Genomic DNA, 23,362 nt, shown 5'->3' on the forward strand with positions numbered 1-23,362 from the left:
GCAGTTGCATCACTGGAGCCTTCATTTATTTCTATAATCAAAGCAATAATTGATGTGCAATGAGAAACATTTAAACAATTGTCTCTATATATTATACAGAGCTGAACATTTAAATTTTTCATGATACTATACTGTTTTCGGTAGGAACCAGGTAATAGGGTTTACATATATAATTTATTCCCATTCTATCTTACTTGGGGTGGTTTTACAATGCAAATATTCATGTTTAAGCCTGGAGCACAGATAAGTCTTCCTGCGGGCCACCTATTTTTTTTATTTTACTGTATTGTCTTTGTGACCTGTTCTGTAAATGCCTAAAGAATAATCCAGTACTGTTAAGTCAAATCCTCACCAGCTAAACCTATTGTTATTATTTCCATTGTATTTTTAATACAGAAGTTACAAATTTATTGCTTCTTTTGGTAAGCTAACTCAAAAAACCCCTTTCATACTTCCTTCACGATACAGCCCCATTTCCTATGTGCCTTTTGTCAAACATTTCTGATCACTTTCTGCAAGACTGCATTTTTGTCTCATTTATGATATTCCACCTTCTCCTTGGCTGGATGGCTAGGATTACTTGAAGCAGGACTCCTGCTCTGTTGCACAGAGAGGTCACCAAATGTCTCTCAATGTGAGAGACAAACTGTGGCAAACTACTAGCAGTGGCAAGTTGGAGCTAAGATAGTTTTCCAGCCTTTTAACCTTTTAGTTACATAATAAACATATAATTCATTTTTTTCTGAATTACAGAATTCTTCTTGATTTCTTTCTGAAACCTTGCAATTATGTGATGAGCCCTCTTTAGGGGAAAATAACTAGCTCATAATTTGTTGCTTGGCTTAGAAGAGTCAGGAAAACGGTTCAGCTCTATGTTATAGACTATATTCTCCTAACAAAAATTATATTAAGCCCTATACAGAGAAGAAATCCCCAGAAGGCTAAAGACACGACTTGGCTGTGGCTTTCACCGACAAAGTTAGGGAGTAGAAAACTTCCGTAACCAGAGAATTAGATAGCCACCTTACTCCTTGCCTGTAGCAATCCCCTGTACTTATGCTAGTTTCACCCTTCGGTTGTCACCTAACCTGCCACATGAACACTAGAATAAGCCACGTTAAAAGTGATGGAGATGGAAAAGATCACCGAAGAAAACATAAAATCTATATTGTTGGGCAATATATGTGACTGTTGCAAACGAATTTATTATTAAAGAAAGAGCAGCAGCAAAGTAAAGCTAGGAAAAGACCACAGGGCGGTTGCCATAGATTACAATGTGATGTCACTGATTTTAGCATTCTGGTTTCCCTGCACAAACACAGGGAGGGAGAGGGAGGAAAAGAGAATGGAAACCACAGCTGGGGAGGAGGGGCTGTAACAACTTGAGCTGGAACAGTTAGATGCACTGGAAAGTATAATGAGGAGAAAAAGGAAAGTAAGTACTTTGATGCACTCAAAAAATGTCTTCTATGTATACAAATATATGTCTTCAAGGCATGATGTGGCTTAGTCATGCAAATCTTTGACACAAACCAACTGCTTTTTTGTCTTTTTCTGCCTGTGTTAGACTGAGTCTGACCAACAGGAGGCAGGCAACTAAAGGAATATAGACAGTTTGTGATCCAAGTTGATTTGCAGGAAACATACGGAAAATCAATTGTGAATAACAAAGGCCAAATGATTTAAAAAAAACAGTTCTTGAAATCTGGGACAGTATTAAAAGTATTTCTATGCTCTAAAAACCAGGAGAGCTTTCCAAATTATTTATCTGAGAGGTCAGAGGTAATCTGACAGTGTTGGCACACATTTTGTCATGGCAGGCTGACCAAGACCAAGGTCCTTCTCAGATTTCTTTCTTCTGGGAACACTGTACTTTATGGTCTCAGAACAAAAAATCACCACGTTTATATGGGGTAAATGTCAATGCAATCACACCCAGGAGTGACCCTGATGTGACTCTGAATTGTACTAGAGAGTTAGGCCCCAGCCACTGAAGATGGTATAATTATGCACAATACAGACTAAGATCTACACATTCAGAGGGAGAAAAAACGTCCTTCCATTGCAAATCTCTTCCTTACTTTTGATCTTAGAACTTTAAGTATGTCTTACCTTTCCAGAGAGAAGCAGGCACAAGAGTAATCATTAGTAATGCATTCTGAGCTCATTCCTGAACAAGAACATTTGAATCTTACTTAGTGGTTATTCTTGAGTTAGAAAAAATACAGCCAGCTTAGGCAGGAGAACTTTCTTTTCATTCTGCCAGTTAAAACAAACTTCAGAGTACGTGGGCGACTTACTTTCACTAGCACACTTAACGACAGAAAGAACAAAAGGCAGCAACATACATTCTTTTTTAATAAAAATGCCCTACAAAATAATGGGTGACAGTAGAAAATTCCTTTTCTAATTTTGCTCAGAAACCACAAAGTCACTGAATTTTGGATTCACTCCTATTCCCTGACTCCCCAGGAGATTCGGTAAAAGCAAGACATGTTCACTACATGAACTACTCGAACTCTACATTTTCTACATGTTGATAAGGCTGCTACACTTTGCATTTAGAAGTTCAGGATTTCATTTATAAGGTGATGAATCCGGAAGGCTTTCATGTTAGGCCCTAAGTTCACGATCTCCAGCAAAAGCGGAAATGGAGGGTATGTCAGCAGCAAGCAGTGGAGCACACAACAGAGGCACCTCAGTTCAGTGCACAGATTCACACAGTTGACGGCAATGTAGAGATTACGTATGGGTCTGGAGAGCAAAATATTTATGTTAGCATAACATTACTTTCACCAGCAGCACTTCAACAGCAGTGCTCGAGCACAGGACCAAGTTACCATCTTGTAAGTTGTCAGGTTTCTTGCAAAGGTTAAAAGGAGCCGTCACTGCTGACAGATAGCTCTCTTCCTAGGCGGTAAAAAAATCTCAAAGATCATGCTTGTGGAATTCTGATTTCACTCCTGAGTACATGCAAGGTAGCAAGAAATACAGTACAGCAAGCATTCATCCCGGGCACTGCTCAGGGAAATGTACTGCCACAGGCTCAGGTAGACAGAGAGACCACAGTTCAGCTTTGCAGCCACCACAGAACTTGTTCCTGATCCGTCCTGTCCTTTAGCCATCTTCTTCAAAGGCAATTCACCCAACTGCAGTATTTAGCCAGGAGCAGTCTCTTCTTAGAGATCACTGCCTTAGGCTGATGCTGATGACTGAGCAGGGCAGTGATGGTGACTGTGACCAGGAGCAGCTGCTCTGTGGGTTGAACCCCTTTTTCCAGCTTCTCCCCATCTTAGCCTGGCTACAGGCTTGCAGCCACTCACAGAGAAAAGGGCTGGAAAGTCAAAATGTGCCTGCAGGAAGGGTGCTTTAAGTAGTAAATGTCACCCTACAGCTCAGAAAACATGCACTAGAGTGGGATATTCAGGGTCAAACTTCAAGGAAAATAAGCTCATCTATCAGTAGCAGAGCTAGTAAAACCAGGTTTTGTTCAGATTTGTGTGTTACACCCTTGTCATCTTCCCATGACAATAACCAGCTACCATAATCCTAACTCTTCTTTCCACATCTCTCTCCCAAATACATTTCTCTCAGGTACCTCTTCATTTACATCCTATTTCCAGGTCCCCTTGCCCAGAATCAACTCCCACTTCCCATCACCTCCCTGCTTCCAGATCCCTCTCTGGTTAGCGGGGCAACAAGTAATGTAGCAGACTTGGACAAGGCAGAGCAGCCAGGCAGTATTTGTTTGCTATTAGACAGAAGAGCCCAAGCAGGCAGAAATAAGTTGCATTTCTGCTACAGCCTTTCACCCAATAGGGCAACAATTTCCATGCTGATTTTCATTAAATGCTTTGAGAATTTAAATCTCTTCAAGGTCTTTAATCTTCTGTCAGATTTGTTTGGAACTGGACATCATTGGGCAACGACGCACAGATGGTGGAATCACATAAGCCTCCTTTCACTGGGAAGCCATATTAAAAACCAACAAACAAAGCGTTAAAAATAATTACGCTCCTTTTTGCAGAAAGGATGGAGGCAGAAAGACGTGACATAACTTGCTAAAGATTATGCAGCGATCAGGGTCAGAAGCAATGTTTAGGGTCTCCCTTCAAAACGTCTTCTGAACGGTGCTTACATGTACTGTGATGTGCAGAAACCGCTGGCTACGGACAGCAGCAACGGCTGCGAATATGGTGTGCCAGACCATATACAAACTCGGGAGAAAATCTGCTTCCTCCTTCTCTCTCTCCATTCTCACCCCTGGCTAATCAGTCTCAGGAACTTACCGGATGGTGGTCAGATAAACAGGTCTACAGAGGCAGCTGGGAGCATTTCAGAAAGATACATATTATATAAGCCGCAGCTATTACATAAGTAGCCCTGTGTAGGATTGTGCATTTTAGGACAGCCCAAACTGCATGCCAGAACAGCAGGTCATTGCCTGTGCTGTACATCCCACCGTGACTGTTGCTCAAATTACTCTGTTTCTAAAAGGCACTCCCAGAGTCGCAGTGCAGAATGACAGACCTCAGGTCACTGACAACCAGCCCATTTTGATTGCTACAAATATTACCATTGTTTTATAAGAAATCTCCCAGAAAACTTTCCTGCTGTTACTGTTGCATCGATTAAGTCGCGGTATCTACGTAGGAAATCTCTTAACGCTATTGATCAAATCAGTGCCCGTGCCTGTCGCCTAACACTACGCACAGCTCCTGGGAAACGCCGTGAAGCGCAGCGGCGGCCAAAGCGTGTGTCGGAGGGGGACGGTTTAGGTCTCGCTGTCCCTCACAGGGAGCGGGGAAGGGCTGCAGCTCGGGCTCCTGCCGCCGCGTAGGGGCAGCGTGTGCCGAGGGGGGGGCTGCAGCGCGCAGGGGACCCTGCGAGGGGCTGGGCGCGGCGCAGGGAAGCGGAGAGCGGCGGCTGCCGTCGCCTTCCCCTTCCCCTTCCCCTTCCCCGCGCCGTGCCGTGCCGTGCCGTGCCGTGCCGTGCCGTGCGGGGCGGGCCGGGCCGGGCCGGCCGGGGCGGGACAGACCGGCCGCCGCTCTCGGTGTCCCGCCCCGGCCCCGCTGCCGCTGCCGTCTCGCCGCAGTGCCCGTCCCTCGCCGCTCCAGCCACCATGAGCGGCTCCAGCCCGGAGGCCACCAAGCCCGGCAACGGCGCGGAGGCTCAGCTGCCGGACGCCGAGCAGGACTGGGCAGCCGCCAAGGCTTTCTACGACACGCTGGTTTCCAAGAGACCCCGACCGGTGAGTGCGGCCGGGGGGCGGCGGGGGGCGGCGGGGGCCGGGGCCGGGGCCGGGGTCGGGGCCGGGGCGGCCGGCGCTACCCGGCTGCTGCGCTCCCTTCGCAGCCCAAGCCGCAGCACGCCATCACGGTGGCCGTCTCCTCCCGAGCCCTCTTCGACCTGGTGGAGGAGCGGCGGATCTACGAAGAGCAAGGCGTGGAGAAGTACGTGCAGTACCAGCAGGAAAACGAGAACATCACCCTCAAGCCCGGCCCGGCTTTCCACTTCGTCAAGGTAAGCGCGACCGCCCGAGGATGCCCGAAGGCCGCGGCCAAATTTCGGAAGAGAAGGAGGGGCCCGAGGGCTTTCCGGGCGGGGATAATCCGCCCCCGGAAAACCGTTTCGGGACTTGTCTCCTAGCGGTTGAGCTTGCCTTGGCTGGGGCGGGGGGGGAGATCAGCCCCCGCCTTTCAGGGAAATACCCCGGAATTGCGAGCTGCCTGCACCGAGTGTCAGCTCGGGCAGCAACGCCCAGCGCCCGCCGCGGAGCACGAACCGTTTCCATCAGGGCTCCGGCGTTTTGCGAAACGGGAAAGCTGCGACTGCCCCGCATTCAGCTTCCCGGCCGAGGCGGGGGTGGGACCCAACCCGCCCCACCACCACCCGTCTGCGGCACGGAAGAGCCCACAAGGCATGCACCAAGCACCCTTCCTCGCAGAGGCATTTAAAGTCAAGATAGGCCCCACATAGTTTAAGTTTGTCTCAACCTCTTCCCCTTTAAAAAAAAAAGCCTTTGTTCCCAATTTCAATTCCACTTATTGCCCCACTTTTAGTGGGATTAAACACAGTGTTGAGTCAATATTAACTGAATTACTTTGTTCAGAATTTTGTGTGTGGGTGTGTGTGTGGTTGGCTTTGATCTTCCTTGCTTTCCTTGTTATTCTGGATATTGCACTTGAGAACCAGGAAAGGAAACAGACCCCTAGCTGGGAGTCAGTGTTCAAGCACAGGGAAATGGAATATTTTGTTTTCATTGAACAAGATAAGAGAAACGGCCAGGGCAAACAGCCCCCAGGCTGGTAATCACATTTATTTACCAAAAATGAAAAAACTAAAAAATATACATGGTTTTAAGGAACACAGGTTTTAGTGGGACCGGTCTGAAAAAATGTCATCCACAGAGTTCATTTTATGTCCATGGAGAATCGTTTGATAAGGTCCACCAAAGCAATTTTAGGAAATGTATTAAATCATAATTAGCAGACACAGTTCCTGACAGCTGAGTTTGTGGCAGAATACTTCCTTTAGGTTTTAAAAGTAGATTTTCATTGTTTAAGTTTTAGCTTCAGGTAATTAAAATGTCTTCGGCATTGCTGATCAGCTTCTGGACATATATACCGCAGCAGAAAATAGACTTACGTCTTTAGCCGTGCTTTTGTAAATATACCGGATAGCTGTGAAAAGCATCAATAACATGGGCACAGTAAAGGTATTTCTAGGATAAAAGCATGGTCGTAAGAGAATTCATGCTGTTCACCAGTGAGGCTATGCCGACAAGGGAATTTACTGCATTTTTTCCTAGCATAGTTAGTTTTCAAGAGATTCGTTACAGCTCAGTGTCAGCTCTTTGAATATAAACAAGATTTGACTGTTTAATTCCTCACACTTTGAAAATCAGAGCTGACAGATGTGCCAAACTGACTGCACTTTGACCTCTGTTGCCTTCCAGTATGCTAATTCCGTTTGTATTTTTTTATGTAGATTTTTTGTGAGATTCATACATTGTTCAGTCACTGGAATCACCAGATCTGAGAATTTTAGGTTTGTTGGGTGAGACTTCCTACTTGGAAAGTAGAAAGAAGTATCTTTTTGTTTTGACTCCTTTATTGAAATCTTTAATATACTGAAGTGCAGTATTTCTTGTGCCTGTAGCGCTTAAGAACCTTAATCACAGGCCAGCATCTCCTTGTACTGGAAACTGCTGTACAGGTGTATGACAAAAAATGGCATTCCTTTCTCCACACCCCTTCATTGCCTAATACTTAATAAATACTTAGTAAACTGCCAGTGTACTAGAATATGATCAGAGAGTACAAAAACAACAACAACAAAAAAGCGCATAACGGGCTATCTTTTTTGATCAGATACTAAGATTTTTTCCTAGGCCTTATACTAGGCCCTCACTTAAGAGTTTTCTTAAGCACAACCCCACATGACAAGACTGTGTTTTGTAAAGTGAGATTCCTAAAAGTTAATTAAGAAATCTACATTTTAATTCCTAAAAACTGGTCTGACTTTTTAAAGCATCTTAATGAAAATCAACGCATGTTGCATTCATTTGATGATTCACTGTTTACTTTCCTGACGTAACCCAAAGGAATTCCAGTCAAGGGCCAAGATCCCATGGTAAAGGTTTGCGTATAAAGCCACAGCAAAAAGCAAGTCTTACTCCAAAGGCACAAGATTCTAAATATAAGATGAGACAACAGATGGATACAGATAGAGATAAGCAGATGGAAGGTAAAGGAAATCAGAATACCAAACCATGAATAAAACATGTTGGTCTCCCATTTTCAGAGAGCTCAAGTTAATCAAAATTGGCAATTAGAAATCTCCAAGGAAACCATGCTTGACAGGAGATGATTGGTCCTCATTATTTAGGCATAGTTTTGAAATATAACCACCTAAACTGTGCCAGCAAAAGCTCTGCCTAAGTATCCAGCCCAAATTCACATTTGTGCTTGTGAAGCAAACAAATGCATATATAAATCCCTTTATGCTTTCTCTTTGATTTCACAAGAACAATGTTTAAGTGGACAAAAAAGTTTCTTGATGCTACTATTCACCAGCAATGTTTCATTAAAATACACTAAGCAATATGAGTGGGAATCTTGTACACGTCTGAAAAATACTTTCACTTTCTGTTCCTGGAAAAAACGTTTAATGTCCAAAACAAAATAATAAAAAAAAAAAAAGGGAAATCAGAACAAATTTAATTCCACCACTGTAAGCCAAAAAGTATGTTTAATAGGGATTTTGATCATGTTCAACAATGTATTAATTTATTCCGGATGATCATGGGTGTCCAGAGGAAAAGGATTTCCATTATAAAACTAAATTCTGTAACTTTCAGCAAAAAAAACTTATTTGTTTCCCTTCAAATGAGCCCAGTCAAATGGCTCCTGGGAGCAGAACAGAAAGGAATAAAACACGTTCAGCAAGTGAAACCTTCAGCCATTTTGCATTCTCCTTCAAGACAGTTGTATCACTAAAACCACAGTGATTAAGAAAGAATGCACACGCGGCTTGTCTATTAACTTCCACATTTTTAACCTGCAGGCACTGGAGCATGTCAATGCCCGGCTTTGTGAACTGTACCCTGATGATGAAGAACGATTTGATATTGTTCTGATGACTAATAACCATGCCCAAGTGGGAGTGAGACTCATAAACAGCATCAATCACTACGGTAAGTAAAATAAATACTACCTGGTAGAACTGCCTGCTGTTATATAATAAAATGAAGTAATTTTATTTTTCTTGTTCTGACCTTGGCAGAAGCAACTTCTTTGATACTGACACCCATTCCTTAGGGGACGATATTTATTTTTGTGTGTCAGAGTAAGTGAAATTGTGTGAAACAGAATTTGGTCCAAAGCTCTAGATGTAACCTGTCAAGCGTGAATCTTACTTTCCGAGAAAAAAAAGTCCTTAAACTTTTCTTGTTCGGTGTTTATGTCCCCATACATATTCCTTCATAGCAGTTACTCTGCTTAGAGGGATTTTTGTGTGGAATTCTCAGGGAGGAAGGAATGGTCAGACACTGCAGTCAGTCTGTTTACCTTGTTATTGAAACTACAGTGAACCTTTTTTCTTCTTAAGTTGAAGGGCAGTGTTCCTTTTTACAAGTTTGTAGTATCAAGGTGGAGTCACAGCTTGTTGTGCTGTTCTTATTTTAGGTTTAACAATTGAACGTTTCTGCATGACGGGAGGTAAAAGCCCAGTTGGTTATCTGACTGCATATCTTACCAACTTATATCTGTCTGCAGACTCTGAAAAAGTCCAAGAAGCTATAGAAGCAGGTTTGAATTGACTTTCTTTGTTATGTCTTGGCTGAGCTTATTGAAAAATGAATGCAATAATTGTGTCTTTCACAGAAAGTAGGGCTGCTTCATTAAATACAGAAAGTCCAACTCTGCAGGTACAAACTTATCTCTTATACTTTATACTTAACTAATGCAATCAGGTTCTTATTTTTCTATATTCGCCTTCTCTGACCCTTCAGCCTGATGACCATGACAACTTAATCAGCCTATTCCTTTGCACTGCCTTCCTGTCTTCTCTCATGCTGCCACTCTGCAGGAAAGAAACTCCCCTTACACTCCTACTTGTCTCTGGTCAACCTCTTCCTAAGATGTGTTTGTTTGATAGGACTTACAAAAATTAACTTCTGTATTTGAGAATGAGTTAAAAAAATAGCAAATAGTCTGAGTTAACATTTTTCTTGGAACTTCATGCTTTGTCTCATCTGCAGCACATCTTGGGGACTGGTTGGGCGTATTCTTAGATGGAAGCGAAAGGAAGCATGTCTAAGAAAAAGTTATGTCAATGGGACGGCTTCCAGACATTTACCGTTACATTCCAGATATAGCCGTTACAAATCGTCTTTAGGGATGTTTTGTGCCTATTCTATGTAAAGTTCACCAAAAATAAGTTGTTGGAACTGAACTAATGATACTTTTAAGAATGACTCTGCAGGACACACTAAGTGAAGTTTTCTGATATATTTTCAGGCATTGCATCAGCTACCATGTTCACTGCAAACAAAGATGTTTCTTACTCGGATACAGAGCTGAGAGTGGCATTTGATGGGGATGCAGTTCTCTTTTCTGATGAATCAGAACAAATTGTCAAAGAGCAAGGATTAGACAGATTTTTTGAACACGAACAGCTGAATGAGAATAAGCCTCTTGCACAGGTTTGTACGTCCTAAATCAGAGAGTTTTCAAAATATCTTTCCATTTTCATTGCTGATAGTGTGGCTGTCTTTTTTCTGGTTTCCGCTGTATGTATTCCTTCTTCTTTACAGAACTTTCATTTGTAAGTTGAAGTATCAATTTATTGCCCTATTTATTTCCTTTTTCAAGGATAGTCTTTACAATGTGTTTGTTGCAAAAGAGCCCACTGTGGCAGTCCTCTCCGCAGCTCTTCAGATCTTCTGCTTCACTGACAGAACTGCATAGATAAGAAAATGACTTATAGTTTTATTTTAATTATATCACTTCATTATATTACTACAAAGAGGGAAGGCTACTATATTTTTTATCAAGTTGTGTTGGTAATGTTCATTTCAAATACTAGGATGTTCTGGTTATTGAAGTAGGGTAATATCTATGCTTACTCCCAAGTAAAATAATGATTTTTTCTAAAAAATACAAATATTTAACATTAGCTTAAAGCAAAAGACCAATTCTGATATTGTTAACAATATAACATAAATGCCAAAAATATGTATACTAAAATTTTATACCAAAATGGTACAAATCCAGAAGAACACAAGCTTGAATTGTGAAAGTATTGGAAAGCTCTATATATTGGATTTTGACTCCGTATCATTTAGGTTGTTGTTTTTTGTTTTTTTTTTTTTTTAATGAGGGTGTAATTCTAACGCTGTCGTTAATCTGGAATGATTTCAGTGAAGTCCAGGTAATTAAGTAGCTCAGAGTTCTTTGCATAGAAAAAAAAAAGAACCCTATGGACTGTAGCAAAAAGAGGTCTGTGTTTTAAAATAACATGTTATTAAATTGGTTAAAGACCATAGTTACAGCTATATATTCCAAGAGATCTTGAAAGCCTTAGACAGAATCAGCTTCCTGCTGACCATACAATGTAAGATAATGGTTTTATTTTATTTTTTTTTTTTTTAATTTGTGAATTCCCAGTGAGGATGCAAACCCTTTTAGAAACACTACATATATAGACTGTTGCATAGCATAGCATTAGGGAAGGAATTCTGTGTATAACAGGCAATCTGGAAGAAAGCAGATGGACGATTTTGTGAGCTGTGCACAAATATTTAATATGTTTCTGATATTCCATACTCAGGGTCCTTTGAAAGGTTTTCTGGAAGACCTAGGGAAACTCCAGAAGAAGTTTTATGCAAAAAATGAACGATTAAATTGTCCTATAAGGACCTTCTTGGTTACAGCCAGAAGTGCAGCAAGTTCTGGAGCCAGAGTACTGAAGACTCTTCGTAGCTGGGGTCTGGAGATTGATGAAGCACTTTTTCTAGCAGGAGCTCCTAAAGGACCAATCTTGGTGAAAATTCGTCCTCACATTTTCTTTGATGACCAGATGTTTCACATCGAAGGAGCACAGAAATTAGGTACCATAGCTGCACATGTTCCCTATGGCATTGCTCAGAAATATCACAAATCCACATAATTGGATGGCACCATTAAAGATGATTCTTAACTCAGCCAGCCTCTAATATACCAATAGTCGTGTCTGAAAATTTCTATATTTGTATATTGTAAGCACTATGTTTTAAGATTTGACTTCTGGCTAGAACAACCTTTAAAGGAAATATTTTTAATATGAGTAAGTTTTTAATAGAATTATTTTAATATTATTCTTAAGCAGTTTAGTTTTTATTTTTACCTATCTGGATCTAACACTGTGTTTTCAATATTAGGAAAAAATCTGTACTGTTTTTATCGTTTAAACCATACTTTGAGAAAGACAGAACTGTTGTAGTTTCTCTAAAAAATTGTTAACAGGTTATTTACAACAAAAATCATGCTGCATAGGTAGCTCTTGCAAGTTTTTTCTGAAATGAGAACAAGCGCAGTTTACCTATACGTATTTACCTGTTAGTGGTTTGCTTATTAAATATGTGTTCAGTAGGTTTGGTATCATGAGGTTTTCAACTTCTGTGGGCAACTGTCTCTCCAGTGAAATGTTTGCTTCTTTGGTCTTGTGTTTACAGGAACCCTTTATTTTTCTACACTATTTTCCTATTTTAATAAAGCTGGCTTTACAGAACTTTGTCATTTTTTTTTTACGTTGAGGCTTTAGCATAGTTTCCAATGGAAACAAGGTTTATGGGATCAGTGTTTCTGTGACCCTCTCTCCCGAGGATATTTAGAACCAGTTGACCACTTCCAGTCAAATTTGAGAGAGAGGCAGAGGTGTCAAACACACTTAATTCACAACAGATTTCCTGTAAATATATAGCTGGGTGGAAGAGCAGAGACCGTGTCAGTATTCTGACTGAGATAAAGGCTGAGGCAAAAGAGCACACCTTTGTAACAGCAGAGAATCTATGCTGAAGTAATACTGCTGATGGAACTACTTATTTCTTAACCAGATTCACTTAGATTTTACAGCGTTCTGCGATCTGCATGACTTCAGTTTGGCAACCTCAGACGAGCTTCCAGCGGACAGGTGTGTCTGTTGCAACATGAATTCATGTAAATTTACACCATAAGTCTATTCTACCTCTTTTATGTTAAGTTCTTGTATTTCACTGTCATTATAGTATCTGAGCGCCTTCCAAATGACACAACTAACATCTGTCAGGTGGTGTTTGTTCTCTTTCTCTCCCTTGTGGGACAAGTGACCTGTATTATTTTTGATTGTTGCTGTATATTCATATCATAAGAGACAAAACCAAAAGAATGTGCTTTGCACTGGGTGTAGAAGACGGTGAAGGCTTCTGATAATGTGTGGTTCCTGAGGGAGTTCACCCCAGAATTTCATGTTAATGCCTGAAAAAGTTTAGTCTCTTCTGTTCAGATGAACTGTCCTGTTACTGTAGAAGGCTTCATTGCATTAATTGTGGTTCCAGCCTAGAAGCATAGGCAATCTTGTAAATGATATGGGTCCAAGTGAAAGCCTTCATCTTGTACAAAACTTGAATAGAGAGCATTAGAAAGGTTTTTATATGTTCACACCAGCATGTGTTGTTGATGGGATACACTGCAGAGTTCTAGTATACTTGGAATTTCCTAAGTGCTAAAGACTTTGTTCCCAAATATGTCACATTTCTACAGCTCAGCCAGGAGGTGAGGAAGACATGAATAACTGAGGCCTGGTGATCGTCTGCCACGATGGGATAGGGTTACCTTGACAAATGGAGATTACAAAAAATGTAATTAGCAGATGTTCTTATGTGAGAGCTCAGAATCAGCAAGAAATCCAAAACTATTCCTGAACTGTGGAATACATATTGCATGTATACCTTCACCACAGAAGCATAGCTGCAAATTCCAGGAGTACGGCTCCTGTCTTGCTGAAGCAGAACATGACCAGCCATCCTTCATTCATCCATTGTTAGAGCTATGTATGTGACGGTTGGGTGGAGAAAGAGATAAAGAATATATACGCCATAAGTGCCATATTGCTGGCACTTGACTCCATGTTGATACTGGAAAAGGCTAGTGGGATCCTTGATCCTTGTGGGACTCAAGGGGAGTGTCAGTCCTGACAGCACTAAAGTATGTGCGCAGGGAAATAAAGAGCGTAAAAGTTCTCATATTTTAAATTTATATAGTAGGTTTATTTGTCAGAGGACTCAAATCAACATTAAAGTCTAGAAGCTGCCATTCAGGTTCAGTTTGCCTAAGTTAATTGACCAAAATGCATTTCAATATTTTTTCAAATTACACGTACTACCTTTTAATTGTGATGCAACTCTCCCTGGCTCGGTGGCTGATTCTCTGTACATCCAGTTGGTAGCCCTTCGGGTGAGTGGGCTTTCATTCCTTCATGCAAGTGTCCTTTGAGCCTAATCTGGATGTCGGGAGATGCAGGCCTGCCAAGTACTCACTGCCCTTTATAATCGTCATCTCTTGCCCCAGGAAACAGCTAGGCTACTGGACCAATATCACTGTTTTGAAGAAAATTTTCTAGAATGGGATGGGAATGGAATAGGAACTGAGGGAAAGGGCTTGAAGGAGGCTGCCCACATCTCTATTTTTGTAGATATAGACCAGAAGAAAGCACAGGCCTCAGAGACCTATCCAGAATAATCTTAAGAGCATTCTAGGCCAAAAAAAAAAAAAAAAAAAAAAAACCTTGCTTTTCATGCTCAGGAAGATAATGTGGTTTTATGCTCTAGCACCTCATACTCCTAAACCAGCCAGATACAGCAACTGATAGCATCTTTTAATAAGGGAATAGAAAAGAGGAGGAATGTTTTGAATTGTCCTGCCTATCAGCCTGTCCATAACACTGGAAGATAGACTCATGGAAAAGACACTGGCATCTCAAACACAACACGGAAGAGGATTCATGATAATTCAGATCCATTCTGTTCTGAGAAAGACCTTTGTCAAGCAAAAAACAGTCCTTCTTCCCTTAGCGACCACACTCATGCACCAAATCACAGTGAAGAGTCCGGGTAAGACAAATGTGAATGTCTCCTGCTGCTACCAATCCCCAAAACATCCATGGACAAAATGTTGGAAATAAGACCCCGAAGGGGTGACTTGACTATTTTTCTTTTATTTACAGGAGAACACATTCCCAGAGTGCATTGGATACCTCTCACTAGCTACCAAGATACAATCGTCCCATGTTCCTCAGTTACTTCACCTTTTCAGTCTCCAGGCCAGCACGTCCCACATAGCAAAATAACAATCTAGAGGAAACAATACACTTCAGATGAAAACTGGGAGATGGTCGTTATCACATATGTTCCGATATGTGCCCCTCCTGGACTGTTATCTATTCGCAGGCCTCAGGAATCAAAGTGTTCATACATCCTGAGCAGCATTCACCACTATTCCAACTTGGGCTCCTCTGCCTCTGCCAGAACCTGTAACCTGCAGTGACATGCAGTACTGCTAGTAAGAACGTATCAATTTATCTCCTCAAATGCAACAGCGAGGGGGAGAAAGTGGTGAAGCAGGTTGATCTGTCTTAGGAGAAAAATAAGTTTTCAGTTACCTTGCTGAGCAGTGTCTGGGACCAATAAAATCTGAATGCGCATTCCTAGGCACATCCCTGCCTAGGTGAGCAGCTTCTCATCGCTATCATCAGTGAGCTCCTGCACAGAATGCTCTTTGCACTGAAGGCTAGATTTAACCAGCAATGGACCAAGGGAGACCTAGAGGCAGCACTTCTCCAACATGTTCACTGTCTTTTGAAGGAGGAGGTGTACCAGAGATGACTGCCAGAATCTCACAGCCAGATGCTGAATAGTAGATTCTTTATCCCTCACCAGAAGGATTTCTTGCAGGAGGAATCTGTTCCCCTAGCAGGGCATTTCCTGGTTCTCTTATTTGGTCATCTCCATGACAGAACCATTGTCCCTTTCTGATGGTCCTTGGCCACAAAGTCACTGGGCAGTAGAGGTTGGCATGGCTCCAAGACATCCCGAAGATACAATTTACCCTGACCAGAGCATATGGAAGAACACCTCAAATTACTTATGGCTGTAACAACAGATAAAGGATGACAAAAGCCATCTCTGCCACAGAGCAGATACAATACTCTTTGATGTAGCCATAAGTCTCAAAATGAAGTGAAGAGCCAAGAATGGAGAAGAAAGACAGAAGAGGTCTCAGAGAATCCAAAGTGTTTAGAAGTGGTACCTGTGGAGCCTGCTCCTGCTGCCCGAGAGGTGTGACAGATAGTCAGGGGACAGGGCAAGCACGCTTCCAGAAGAATCTGATACATCTCTTTGGCTGTAACATGAGCTGAAGTCAGCCTGAGAACAGACTGTGGCAATGTGAATGGACCATGGGTGACATCAGCACACATCAGTTAAGCGGAGGTTACTATCGCAGATGGTTTTCACATCCAGAGCAGCCACAGGAAACTGGATGAAAGGCTCATAAGTTTCCCCTTGGGTTTCTCACATAATTTCCCCAAACATGCCAGGTCTTGACTCAGAACAGATATGCTCATAGCAACCAAGCCTTTTTCTGATCTTTCTCCCACCCTAGCTGTTGTTTCCCTGGACTCAACCTACCTGACTTCCTGGCCTCTAGTCCTGATCCTGAACTTGGCTGGCTCTGTGCTGATCTGTTCTCACTGCCATAGTATTCCTAAATCTACACTCAGCTCTACTACTGTCCTTTCTTTTCTAACCCACTTTGCTGTTGACCAAAACTGAGTTGTCCACATTTCTGCTAGCAACTCTGCAAGGAAAAGGATGAAAAGGATTGTGTATGAGTTAACCTCAGTGGCCACTCCTGCCTCCTTGGATGCATTCACATTTCCATGGTCATGGTCTGGGATTAGTAAAGGCAGGATCTGGACACAGGACATGAAGACAATGGTTGAAAATAGGGTTTGGGTTGAGGATTCAAAGCTACATTGGCAGGATGGGGGGAGAGGAGGGTGAATATATTTAAGAGATAGGTGAGATGGGATCTTTACATACTTAAATCTGGATGCCCATTGGATTTAGATGCAAAACAGATTCTGAGAACACGATGCAAAGAAGAAATGGGAAGCACCGGGAAACAAGATTTAACCAGCTCAGCAGGCATATTAAGGGCATGTATCCCATCTGTACTGTAATGTTTAAATTGCACATGCCAACCGCTCAATTTACCAGCTTCATAAGGCCCCAGAGAATATTGACTACAGGTGAACTATGACAGTTGGAATGTATTCACATTCCAACTAAAAGTACATTAATGTAATGGAAAGAGGTGCTTTTTGACCACCTTACTGCAAAGGAGCAAGGATGCACTTTAAATATCAGAATGCTATGAGACTATGATTTGGAAAAGTATCTTTTGTTTTCCTCACATCTTAATTGCATCTGAGGAACCTGCATCTTAACCTGTTGTTGCCTTCTGCCTCTCAGAAGGGCTGTGCTAGGTTATCTGACTAACAGCTAATCAAATTAAATGTAAAGATCCAGCAAGGATCAGAGGAACAATGACAGGCCGAGGAACCCAAGTAACTTAATATAAGAAGAGAACACACTGAATCTGCCTGACCTAAGGTCATCAAAGGAGAAGGATCAGATCCTGGTATGACACCTGCCAAGATGAATCAAAGAAATAATCTCTGGAATGTCATGCAGACTAAGGGGGATCGCTGCCTAAAGGGATACAGGACTTATTATGGGATGCAGAGGGAAAGAGAATTTGGGGATAGAGTAGAGAAAATCTGGAGATTACACAAAACTGACTACAGTATGTTCAGGGGAACGGACACCAAGAAAAGAAAGGGAAGAATCCAGGTGGATTCGGAAGCAAAAGTGTGGAAAAATTGAGGGAAAGGGGGATAAAAAGGGCTGGTCACATGTAAGCAGGTGGCTGGTCAGTATGTTTGTCTGGCCAAACTTTGTGTTCAACCATCGCGGACAATCCTGTCTTCTTCCTAAATACTCTTTCTATTTTATGTATGGGTTGCTCCCTGTTCTGCATGTGTGAACTGCTGCTGAACTTCAAGTTGGATTAGCTGGCAAATAGGCTAACAGATCCGAGCGGCAGTCACTAGAGAGAAAGGCCACAGGTCTGAGGGGCCCAAGGGTCTGGGTATTGGCAACTGGAAAGACCTGTCTGGGTGCCAGAAACTGAAGAGAACTGATCCGGGTGCCAGCTACTGGATAGACCAAGTGTCTAGGACCAGCTGCTTGAGGGACATATGTTATGCATATGTGTGAACCAACAGCAAACTTCAACTTGGACTACCCAGCATAAGGGAAGAAACCAGCAACTGGAAACACACAACCTCAGAGCTAGTGCCTGGGCAGATCTATGGATCTGGGTATAGCTACTGGATGGACTTCAGTCTGTGCTAGTTTTTAAGAGACCAGTGAATGTGAGTGTGTACGCGTGAGATGAGAAAGTGATCGTACATCTGTGCTCTGCAAGCAGCCTCCCTTCTGTCAGACTGGTATGGGATGAGCTCCCTCGGTCCGGAAGTCAACTACGTTTGTCTACCTCTAACAGTCTGACTTAATATTACTCAGCTGAAGTTGGTCCTAGAAGCACACCTTCAACAGGTGTAACTATCATCTCACTGGTATGTCTGCACTCTAAACTAGCTATCAGAGCACCCATAACCATAAAGTTTTTTGGCACAGAGGTCAGTTGATATGGAGAAGTCTAACTCTCCAGAACACAATGGCTGCTTCCAAATTGTCTACTGGGACCTCATGAGCTGTGGGAGAGTGCTAGCTGGCTTTGGGCCTTGAGCCAAAACCCTGCCAAAGGCTATTTTTACAATACAACATTAAAGATGGTTGCATTCCTATTTCTGGGAACGCTCCTTGGCACTGCTTAATTTACTGCTGCTACCTCTGTGTCTCAAACTGAGAACCGAAGAACCAAGGCAGAGGGAGCTAGAGGTGGCTTTTGCACAAGCATTTAACCTAGCCACGAGATTCAAAGATTCATAATGAAATATTATAGGCGCTCCTAATATCCATTTTCCTTGTGATGGAGTCAACTCCCTGAGATTAATAAAATATGTTGGCAAAATCTCTGCTGGCAAACTGAACACTACCAGGATATATTCCTGGGCACTAGAACTCAGTCATCTACATGGAATTAAACTGTTGTCTTTGTTTTCTAAAGGTCCTAAAATCCCTGGTATAGTTTTGGCCCAGAGCAACTAGCACTCTCCCAGACAGTACAGGTCCATGTTTCCGGAGGTATTCATGACGAATACCAAGAGCCATCTTGGATGCTTCCACCCTGATATGTGGATCAGATTGAACAGCCAGTGTGAATGCAAGACATTCGGTGCCAGCTAACCTCAGTACCGCACTCCTGGGTACATCTAATTTACTAGTAGAGGCATAGCTATTAGAAAACTACCCTTTAGACAAAGAGTGCTATATTGTGAAATAATATTAAAGCTGAAGAGCTTGGAAGGAATCAAACAACCTGGAGCAGCAATCTCTCAGAAATAACTTTGACTGTGATCAATAGAATTTGCTTTTGGCTGCCCCTGAGATCACGCTAGGGCCGGAGAGGCCACCTTGACCAGGAAGAAGGACTTTTCTCTGAGATAGGTGGTGGCTCCCGGTGAGTTCAGAACACAGAGGAACTGGGAGTTGCTCTGTCTCACACATGCAAGATCTTGTTTTCCTGAAAGAAGGCAGCTCCTGCTGCTGCCGAGTTGGGAACTAAATGGAAGCCAAGGAGCAAGGAGTCATAAGCAAGCTTCTTTCAGAGGCATGTGTCTGCGATATGAAATCTGCGAAATCCCAAGCTTCTCCCAAAAGAAGAATCTCATCTTTGAGATATGCAGTGTCTCCCCGATCCAAGCAGGATTTGGCAAATGCCACCTCTCTGGGACAGCGCTGAGAAAGGTAGTGCACAGGGATCTGAGCTCCCAGCTCCCGTTACATTCTAAACCCAATGGGAGCCTGTCGTAGAAACAAGTGATACTTTGCTTCTCTGAGAAGCGCTGGCTTTGTAACCTTCCCACTCCACAGTGCATTCAGGGTGTCAGCAGGAACAGCTGGCTTCCTGCCTTCTCCTCCCACTTGTCCACCCACCAGTTAGAGGTATGGTGCTGCTTAAAACAAAACTTTGGCTGGGGGACACACTATATGCTATGTGTTCTCCACTCAAAAGCTGGGCCACAATTTTCATTGCTGAGAGACATCATGAGATGTCTGATGCGAGACAAAAGCTGTTCTCACTTTTCAAGAATGAGCCCTTTCAAGAATGGGCCCTTTCAAAAATGGCCACTAAAAAGCTTTTAAGTTGAGATCCTAAAACCATCATTTTGTTAGTTTCATAATAAAGTATCTTATTTCCAAATAATTTTGTAATGAAAAATATTATTTTCAAAACTGGAACACAGTAGTTTAAAAGAAGCCATGAAACTTAGCAGATTTGGTAATGCTTTTCCCAACCATATGTCTGCTTGATAAGCAAAGTAAGATCTTACTTCCCACGAACCAAGTTTTGCCTGTTGATTTACACCACTTTACAGCCCCAATAAAATCAGAAAAAAAAAAGGTACTAGAGCAATGCCCTAAACTGGGTAATAGGGTATCAAGGAAAACAGAAATGTTGTCAGAATACAAAAATGTTTGCTCTTAATCACCGACAGGGAGTGTAATCCATTACTATGAAGCCTATAACAGGCCATTCACCCGCTTCATGTCAGATGTTCTCTCTGCATGACTGACAACACTATTTATACTTAGAATGCTCTGAAAGATTTATAAGTAGGCAGAAGGTGTTGGGCATTCAATTTATTTTGTTGTTCTTTGAATAGATAATAAGGTTACTTGACTTGAAATATTTGAAGAAATGCTTCAGTAGAAAATGTACTTTGAAGTTAGAAGCCATTATGATTTCACAATAGATATTCTGTATCCAATTTTTGTTTTAATAATGACCTTCATGTTTTGTCTTAAGATTGGCTCAAAGAACATACAGCAATACTTAAAGAAAATACATTTATTCCTTCCAGAAGATATAAAAGCAAACCCTCTCTGAAATACGCAATGAACAAGACTGACCTACAAATACCTGATCCCTATTCATGTGTATGTCTGAGATCCCGAGTATTAATTTCACATAAAATGTTCAGATTAAATCAGGAATTAGTAAGATATAAAATATGTTTCCAGACTTCCTCTGCATAACAAACTTGCTAAGTTCTCGTCTTAGTTCCGTATAGAAATTGAGCATCCTATTCATTAACAGACCATCACTACACCAGCTAGTATTTTTATCTTGTGGGATTTGTTAAGCTCAGTCCTCTTTGACACTGATAGGAAACCTATCACAAAAATGATGACGACTTAGGAAACTAAAATTAGAAGATATAATTACTTTGATTTATCCGGTGTTCTGATAGGTCGATTGAGAAACCCAGTTCTGGACAGAATACAAAAGAGCTCTTGGCTGTATGCCATTAAAAGTCTCAATGAGTTAACTGGACTTGCAGTTTAAACATCAAATACGGACGCAGTTACTGCTATGCTGAGTGACCTAACATTTAGTCCCGACCCCATAGAGGAGTCCAGACTTCTGTGAGGCACATAAGGCTACCTACATGCTGGCTTGGAGAGTTAGGTACCTCAGAACAGGAACCAGCACAAGGCCATTCATTGATCAGGGTATTCAGAGGCAGCTACTAATGCAAAGCTGAGGAAACCAGCATGCTTCTTGAAAGTTCTTATGGTTTTCCCAGTGTTTCATCACCGTCTCCTCTCAGAAACCTCGACCAAGAAATCTCTCTCTTAAGTTCTGCCTTTCTTTCAAAAACAGTATGGATGTCTTCGTTTGTTTTAAAACACAGTAATCTTTAGCACCTTTTTATAAGCTCGTTTAGTGAGGACACATTCATTGAGGACGTAGAACATGCAGGCTGAGTCCCTTCTGTCTGAAGGGATTTCATGTTCCTAGGAAGTTGCCTCCCATGATGCTTTGCACTTGGTGAACCTGCTAGGAAACCTTCACATTACAGTTGTTTCAAAACACAGAATGGATATTCAAGATTCTTTAAGCTACAGTGAAAAATAAAGTGAAGGATAGAGATAGCCTGTGACCCAGGATGCTTATAAAGCACATGGACTGTGTCAGACAGCAGAGACCTGCAGTCTAGCTCCTAGGCTAAAGACCAGTTATGTATTTTTATTTCTGTATTCAATTGTTTATACGGTTGGTCGCTACAAAAAAGCTAGTTCATGTTTTCAAGAATCATTTGAAACTGCATGTAAGTTCTCCTCCCACTGACAGAGTTTGTAGATAACAGCAAAAACACCCGAGAGATCACAAAAGGTAACTAACTCTAGAGTCCTGTATATGGTTTTGGTGCTCAAAATCTGAAAACTTAGTAAGGCCATAGATAACCACTAAAACTTATTCTTCCAGTGAGACACTTGAAGAGCTCAGGAGTACTGTGACTATGACAATCCAAAGCCAGGAACGAGACAAGATTTGTGCAGAGGGGTGGTATCTTTTATTAGACAAACTGATTTTCCAGTAATCTGATCTGATAAAAGACAGCTTCTCCTCCTACAAATTTTGCTCCACTTCAAGAGATCAGCCTGTTTCATTTGTGTTCAAGAAGACTGGGGAGTTAATTGACATTATTTCTGAGACTCTGAGTACCTGAGTAGTTAAGAGCTCTTTAGTGAAGAGAGGTATAATAACTGTCAATGACTGGAAGGTGGAGAAAAATAAACCAAATAAACATTAAGACTTATTTTTCCAGCAGTGAGAGTGGTAATTGCTGAAACAATACAAAGAGAACTGATAGATTCCTTGTCTTCTGATGTCTGCAGACCAAATGGGGTTGTCTTTTAGGAGACAGGCTTCAGCTAAATGTTTCAGCTCTTGCCAACACAGGGTAACTGGGCGGAACTGGATGATCTGTGACATATGGTACATCTAAGCAGATGACCTTTTCTGATCTAAACCTCTATGCAGTCTTTTCTGTTATTTATCAGTTTTTTAGTTCCCTTTAAAAACTAAGATATAATTGTACACAGGATCCTACCAGTGATCTCCTATTATTGTACTTTCTACACATATGTCCCGTTCTTAAGCAGCTCGATGTGATCAGACCAGTGGTGACCAAACGTGTCTCATCCAGACTGTTCATACTATACAATCAAAAATCAAACAGAGCAAACAAACCACTCACGACTCTCTCGCCTAGTGCAAGATCCAGCCCTTGGAAACTTCCTTTTGTGACTCTCTGATTCATCTGTACAGTCACGTACTTTTGTGAGTATCTTCTGCAAAACGTTATTTACCTCGTAGTTGGCAATAGGTAATGCTACAAAAGCTAAAGTAGACTTTGTACATGAAATGGTAAATTAAGATTCCTTCTAACCATCACTAAACACACTCCTGCAAAAAGAGCTAAAAATCCATGGGCAATCGTAAAAGCCTTATAGTACCTTCATCATCTGTCTCATCAGACTATTTTCCTAAATCTTTCACTATATCCTTTCCACTCTCTCAAAGGCTTCTGCAAGAGCACATTAAAAAAGAAGAAAAGAAGAATCCCAATAGATTCAAATGCAGAAAAGAGGACAATAACAGAGAGGGCAAAGCACCATGCACGGGGTTGCCCATCGATCACTAAACTTAAAAACATACCTTTTTAAGCATCTTTTGGAAATGGGTTCCCAGGCATCTCTGTGGAGCTGGAATAACATCAAACAGGTGCCGTTTGAAGCAGC

The 23,362-nt window shown here is 41.9% G+C and overlaps 1 protein-coding gene across 1 annotated transcript; it reads left to right on the forward strand.

The window, feature by feature from the left end:
- Window positions 1–1,191: 1,191 nt before the first annotated feature.
- On the forward strand, window positions 1,192–12,273 carry NT5C1B (5'-nucleotidase, cytosolic IB). The gene is made up of 6 exons (XM_068937117.1): window positions 1,192–5,251; window positions 5,356–5,523; window positions 8,569–8,698; window positions 9,189–9,311; window positions 10,023–10,207; window positions 11,335–12,273. Exons 1-6 carry the CDS (start codon window positions 5,123–5,125, stop codon window positions 11,671–11,673), a joined length of 1,074 nt encoding a protein of 357 aa, XP_068793218.1. The 5' UTR covers window positions 1,192–5,122; the 3' UTR covers window positions 11,674–12,273.
- Window positions 12,274–23,362: the final 11,089 nt, after the last annotated feature.

This window comes from Struthio camelus, chromosome 3 (assembly GCF_040807025.1).
Source record: "Struthio camelus isolate bStrCam1 chromosome 3, bStrCam1.hap1, whole genome shotgun sequence".
Classification (NCBI taxonomy): domain Eukaryota; kingdom Metazoa; phylum Chordata; class Aves; order Struthioniformes; family Struthionidae; genus Struthio; species Struthio camelus.